The sequence below is a fragment of the Cucurbita pepo genome, unplaced genomic scaffold, assembly GCF_002806865.2.
Source record: "Cucurbita pepo subsp. pepo cultivar mu-cu-16 unplaced genomic scaffold, ASM280686v2 Cp4.1_scaffold000559, whole genome shotgun sequence".
Lineage (NCBI taxonomy): Eukaryota > Viridiplantae > Streptophyta > Magnoliopsida > Cucurbitales > Cucurbitaceae > Cucurbita > Cucurbita pepo.
Genome location: NW_019646787.1, coordinates 1 through 7,217, shown reverse-complemented (window position 1 = coordinate 7,217; position 7,217 = coordinate 1). Strand labels below are relative to the sequence as shown.

Sequence of the window (7,217 nt, the reverse complement as noted above, 5' to 3'; positions counted from 1 at the left end):
AGTTTGCTCACTGCGAGTGGTGATCATGATCTTGGTGCCATTAGCACCCATCTCCACTAATTTTTCCACTTCTGATACTCTACCGGGATCCAAAGCCCCAAAATCATCCAAAACAAGCAACAATTTTCTGCCGACAAAGTTCCCATTGAGCCGGATTTGTACACGCTTCTCGGTTAGGACATCGTTAACCTTTTCGCCAGTTGCTGAACTGAGAATCTCCCTTCCGATTCTCTGAACATCATAATCTTCAGAAACACATACCCACATTCTCTTGTCAAAATGATCAAACACTTTGTGGTCATTGTACACTAACCTGGCCAGAGTCGTCTTTCCCATCCCTCCATCTCCATGAATTGAGAGAATACGCCGAGATTTTTGTTTATCGTCTTCATCCTTCAGTAGTTCATCAATGATACTCTTTTTTGCTTCATCTCTACCAATAATGGAGTCGACATTATTAGAGAGAATCGCCTCTTTCTTCAAATGCAGAAGCCTAGAGAAAGCTTGCGAACCAGTAATGGAGGTCAGCAGAGTCATTTCACTCTTCAAACGTTTGATGTGTTTATTTTCATCTTCAATCAGAGAGAATTCAGACATGGTTTCCGCAATCGTATCTAAGGCCTTTGTGATTCCGTTCATTTTATCGGTAGTTTTAGTTGAAGGAACGAAGAAATTGGACGAGAAACAAGAAGAGAACTGGCATCCCTTTTCGTCAACGTCGTTCTTTTGATTCTGCCCTCTCCACTTCAAATATTCGCATTCCAATTCGTTAAGGAGATCATCGGCCTTTGAAAATTCGTTCATGAGTTGATTAAGCAGACCATAGAGTTTCCCATCGTTTGCCTGCTTCTCCTCGGCGTCTCTGAGTCCGGGCTTGAGATTCGACACATTCGTTTCGAGATTTCTTAGTTCGCGTCGGATATGACGAAACTCCGGTCGGCTGGCGGCTTCAATGATCCTTCCGATCAGATTTCCGGCAACACCGTCAAGAATTCCGCCCATTTCTAGGGTTCAAATTTGTGTGATTGATTCTCGATTTCTGATTTTTTTTCCGTCTTCAAAATGCATGGTTATGTAGTCGCTCAAAATTCTTTGATGTTGGAATCAAGTAAGAAACTGCTACTTTGCTCGATTTCTCGGCTACTGTATTCGTATTCTTTGTAATCAAGCAAACGGCAAAAAGCTTTCATACCTTTTCCCTTTTGCTTTACAGAAGGAAGCCAACACGAACTGGTTCTGCCTTCGTTCTTCATGAACACAATACAGAATTTCCTTTGCGTCCAACACTCTCCCACCTTTCCAACCAACTCCATGGATGATGAAAGTCCCATTCACAAGAGTTATTATTCAAAGTGGACAATATCATACCATTGTAGAGAGTCGTGTTACTCTTGTTAATATTACTTTCATCATCTACAACCACTACCTCTGTTTTAAGGGTATTTTTTATAATTTAATCTATATATTAATATTTACATTATTACTCCGTCTAAACATATTTTAATGGATAAAATACTAAAATATACTTAAAATATGAGTAAAATTGTATTTTTTAAATTACTTTTAAATTAAAAAATAAAATAATTTATTTGGTGTGAGGCTCGTATTAATTTTTTTTTTCTTCTCATGGTTATAGAATCTAGACTGGTCAGTTGTTTTCTTTGTATAATAATGATATATGAAGTTTGATAATATAATTACGAGTCCATTGAAATTGTTAGGGATGTTCACACGTAACATATGGATAACTCTAAAATTCATATGAATTTGAGGTGATCCAGTTTTTAGCGGGAAAATGACAACTTTAAATCTCAATATGCATCATTGAATTCTTGGATAGCTCAACGGTGGAACTATCATCACATAAAACAGTTCTTTGATGACCCTTGTAATACTCAATTGTAGGTTTTTTTTATAGAACGATTGTCTATCTCTTCCTCGAAAAACTTCATAAATTGGTCCCTCCTCTTCCATGGATTCTATCTTTGTATGTCTCATTTAATGCTTGTCCATTGCCTCCATGTCCGTTCATCCTTTGTTCATGTACTAGCAAGCTAGTTGGTAAGTCATTAATAATTAAAATGTCTAAATTATTAGACTCAAAACCTACCATTGAGCCCAGCTTTGAGGTCATTGATTTTCAATCTATCACCATTTGTTGGTTTTCACCATTAATTTTCATCTTATTTGTTAGGGTGATTGTTCTAGCGGAGGGTGATTGTTCTAGCGGTGTACACATGGACACTCCTACCTTCTTTCACATCTTTATAAGAAATGCTCCGTTCATCTCTATGACCGATACGAGATCTTACATATATATTAGAGAATTCATACGAATTTTGCCCCCGTTAGACAACCTCTAACACCAGAAATGGAACAAGAAATGAACATGGAAAGATGGGTCGTAACTGCACACCAAGTCAGGCTTCAAACACTGTTCTTGGCCACACAGAGGTGATAGATCCAAACCAAGGCTACAACTCAAAAACAAATCCTGTGAATCAAGTGATGGTCAAATTGGTAAAACGAACAGGAAACGAAAATGAAACTATAAAATCTTCGGCGCCACCGGCTGCCCCGCATGGCCTGTTGCTGCTACTTCTGGCTTGAATTTTTTGGTGTCAACATAAATGGAAGGGATGTGAGAGATAACCCAACTTTTATCACTGTTTGGATTAACAATGTCGGAAAGCCGCCGACACGACGTGATTCTCAGTTCTTCCATCTTTATACAATCACTTAAAGAAGGAAACGGAGGACCAACACACCTAGGACAGTTGGAGATCCCAAGAATTCGAAGTTCCCATAAATATTTGAGCCAGAGAGGTAATGCTATTAGCCTGGGAAGCTCTCCCACTTCTAGCACTTCTAAATCTTCATCAGAACTTTGTATCCAGTTTGGCAAGGTGGCAAAAAATGGAAGGCCTCTGAGTATCAGTTTCTTAAGACGGAGGGATTCCAGAGAGTCTGTCAATAACAGCCGCTCACAACCCCATATGGCCATATTACATAACGTACTCGAGCTTTCCAGGCCTTTTGGAAATGTTAGCAGGGATTTGCAATCATAAATGATCAGTGTTTGAAGGGAATTGAGCTGGTCATTATCTTCAAACAAGCAAGTCAAGTTTTCGCTCCCTCCGATCGCGAGAAAACGAAGCGATGTTAAGCTTCCTACGCCGTCTTTTCCCAAGCGGACTTGCTTTGTCTGTATCCATAAGAATCTGAGGTTGATCATGTTCTTTATGTTTCTGGGAAGCTCTTCAAACTCTGAGCAGAATGCAAGGATCAGGGTCTGCAGGATCTGTAGCTTGCAAATAGACTCCGGCAATCTCTTGAGTCGTCGGCTCCCTCGCAAATCTAAGTACCTTAAACATTTCAGCGTGTCGATGGAGGTTGGAATTTCTTCCAAGGAAGAGTTGCATAAGTACAAGACCCTTAGCTGCCTGAACTCGGTGATGCATTTGACAAAAAGGACTCCATTGATCTTTGGCTCCGCACCTCCTCCCTCTGGAACGGAAAGAAAATGAACTTTATCATTTGACGGCTGAGGCAAATCCTTGTTGTTGCAGTCGACAAATGACAGCTGATGCAAAATTTCCAGGTTCTGATGTTGTTCCATAATAGCCTGTTGGACTGCAAGCTCATGAACGAGGCTATGGAGTTTGAACCAATATCCAAGAGTGTGCTCCTCGACGTCTTCGAGTAAACTGCGAGACCGCAATTCATTGAAGTATTGCTCCCCAACAGCCTCAGGATCTTTGCTACCTGAATGGAGGAGTCCTTGTGCCATCCACAACTGGATTAGCTCAAATGAGAAGAACACATAATCTTTTGGCAACAACGAAAAGCAAAGAAAACAAGGCTTTAAGTAAGATGGCAATAGATAATAACTCAGTTTCAGTGCATGGAAAACGTAACCACCTCCCTTCACCTCCTCCTGTTTCCATTTCTCAATCAAGGCCTGGAGATTCAACAACTCGACACCATAACTCGCTTCCGAAGAAAGCAATCCGGCCAAGGATTTGATTGCCAAAGGAACTCCTCCACATTTTGAGACAAGTTCTTCGAGTTCACTTTGAAATTCGGTCATAATTTCAAATTTTTTGATTCCAAATGTCTGTTTCAATAAAGCCATGGATTGCTCCTCGTCCAGTTTTTGAACCTTGTGTGTTGCAGCATCCTGTAGAGTTTGCTCACTGCGAGTGGTGATCATGATCTTGGTGCCATTAGCACCCATCTCCACTAATTTTTCCACTTCTGATACTCTACCGGGATCCAAAGCCCCAAAATCATCCAAAACAAGCAACAATTTTCTGCCGACAAAGTTCCCATTGAGCCGGATTTGTACACGCTTCTCGGTTAGGACATCGTTAACCTTTTCGCCAGTTGCTGAACTGAGAATCTCCCTTCCGATTCTCTGAACATCATAATCTTCAGAAACACATACCCACATTCTCTTGTCAAAATGATCAAACACTTTGTGGTCATTGTACACTAACCTGGCCAGAGTCGTCTTTCCCATCCCTCCATCTCCATGAATTGAGAGAATACGCCGAGATTTTTGTTTATCGTCTTCATCCTTCAGTAGTTCATCAATGATACTCTTTTTTGCTTCATCTCTACCAATAATGGAGTCGACATTATCAGAGAGAATCGCCTCTTTCTTCAAATGCAGAAGCCTAGAGAAAGCTTGCGAACCAGTAATGGAGGTCCGCAGAGTCATTTCACTCTTGAAAAGTTTGATGTGTTCATTTTCATCTTCAATCAGAAGGATTTCAGACATTGTTTCCTCAATCGTACATAACACCTTTGTGATGTTCTTGATGGCAGATTTATATGCAGAAACGGAGAAATCGGACGAGAAAAGAGAAGAAAACTGGCATTCCTTTTCGTCCACGTCGTTCTTTCGATTCTGTACTCTCCACTTCAAATATTCGCATTCCAATTTCTCAAGGAGATCGTCGGCCTTTGAAAATACGTTCCCGAGGTTTTTAAGCAGTTCATAGAGTTTCCTATCGCTTGCCTGCTTCTCCTCGGCGTCTCTGAGTCCGGGCTTGAGATTCGACACAGTCGTTTCGAGGTTTCCTAGTTCGCTACGGATATGACGTAACTCTGGTCGTCTGGCGGCTTCAATTATCCTTCCGAGAAGATTTCCGGCAACACTGTCAACAAGTCCGGCCATTGCTAGGGTTCAAATTTGTCCGATTGATTCTCGCTTTCTTATTTTTTTTCGTCTTCCAAATGCATGGTTATGTAGTCGCTCAAAATTCTTTGCTGTTGGAATCAAGTAAGAAACTGCTACTTTCCTCGATTTCTCGGCTACTGTATTCGTATTCTTCGTAATCAAGCAAACGCAAACGGCAAAAAGCTTTCATACCTTTTCGCTTTTGTTTTACAGAAGAAAGCGAGCACAGTGATTTTACCTTTGTACTTCATGAACAGAATACAGAATGTTCCTTGCGTCGCTAATGGAATGAACACGATTTATCTCCCAATCCGCGGATGCGCCTTTGAGCCCACCGTTTGTCTTGCTTTTCAGTTCCTTCTTCGTGTCTATGAAAATAGGAATTACAAATGAGAGTAAGAAACAGAATCAGAGAAGATGGAAAGCATATCGGCCATGAAATTGTTGATGAGTTATCTTCCTCCCCTGCCTTGGACACCATGATTCATTCAAACTTCTGCTTCTTCTTGTAGCTCTGTAAAAGCCTTGTGACATACACAAATTTTCCCTCCCTCTACAAACACCGCTCTCACTCTTAAATAATTCTCTAAATATATTATTATTATTATTTTTTTTTTAGAATAAATCTAAAAATATTATTACAAAAACCAATACTTAAAAATGAAATTAGAATTGAGATCGAAGGTTCAATATTCACTGTTATTTACCCCTTTAAATAAGATACATAAATAAGCTAAATCTTGAGAATAGAATGAAGAATAAAATATTAACTTAATACAAAGATGTAAGATGTGTTTGAGAATAAAATAAAATAAATAACCAATTACAATTATGTACGATATTTTGAGAATAAAAAAAATAAAATATACTGCTAATCAAATTATAAAGAAGAAAATATTAATAAAATATACTAAATAAAATAAAAAAAAATATTAAATACTAATCAAATTAAAGATAAAAATATTAATAAAATATGCTAAATAAAATATTAAAAAAATTAACTTATTACAAATATCTCAAATATCTGGAGAATAAAAAATAAAATAAATAAAATATATACTAATCAGATCTAAAGAGGAAAAAAAAAATTAACCATTACAAATATCTAAAAAAAAAATATTAATAAAATTACAAATATCTTGACTAATTCAAATTAAGAATAAAAATATTAATAAAATTACAAATATCTTGACTAATTCAAAGTAACACTTAAGTTACACTTAATTCTGACACTCACTTGAGCATAAGCTCACATGGTTTTGTTTTAGACTTTTCAAAATGTCTTGTAAGAAGATAGAATTCTTTGATTATAAACGGATGATTATTCCCTAAATTAGCCTACGTAGACTCTCATCCAACCCACATTATCTTTTTCTGCAGTTCACTCCAATCCTACCGAAAAATATTTATAATATTTAAAAAAAAAAAAATTGAATGGCACGTGACATGACTGTCACGAGTTGTTAAGATGAGGTGATACATCCAAACTAGGTGGGTAGCTCAAACTTGTGAGAGGAGCAACCCCCAAGAGCACCACCCCTTTTAACATTGCCACAAGGGAAGGGAAGTAAAGTCGTTACCTAATAAACATATCGCTCTCCGAACACATCCTTAGAAACCCTCCAATGTAACCACCATACCTTGTTCAGCTCCGGCGTCGTCATTGTCACCCAAACAAACCTCGCCATCGCCATTCTCATTCGCTCCACCAACATTTGCCCCTTCAATTTGCCCTGCATTTATATCACTATCATCACCAGCCAAATCCTTTTTAGTTTCTGCAGTTTGTTTAGCCCCAACATGACTGTCCTCTGTATCTCCATCATGTTTTGTTCTTAAGATGTGTCTAGTCCCGGCGTTCGGATCAACCTGTTCTGCTCCGACCGCTTTATCTCCAACAGTTTGTCCAGTACCAGCATGACTATCATTCTTAGCCTGTTGTCCGGTCCCAATATCGTTACCAATGCTAGCTTCATGATGATCATCATTCGTAGCTCGGTCGTGTTCTCCTTCTCCAGTTTGTCCAGCCCCA

The 7,217-nt window shown here is 38.7% G+C and overlaps 1 protein-coding gene across 1 annotated transcript; it reads right to left on the bottom strand.

Annotated features, from left to right (window-relative positions):
• Positions 1-2,292: 2,292 nt before the first annotated feature.
• On the bottom strand, positions 2,293-5,551 carry LOC111785553 (putative disease resistance protein RGA1). Its single transcript, XM_023665949.1, has 2 exons — positions 5,424-5,551; positions 2,293-5,335 (listed from the first exon to the last, which is right to left on the bottom strand). The coding sequence occupies exon 2, from the start codon at positions 5,180-5,182 to the stop codon at positions 2,549-2,551; it is 2,634 nt and encodes an 877-aa protein (XP_023521717.1). The 5' UTR covers positions 5,183-5,335; positions 5,424-5,551; the 3' UTR covers positions 2,293-2,548.
• Positions 5,552-7,217: the final 1,666 nt, after the last annotated feature.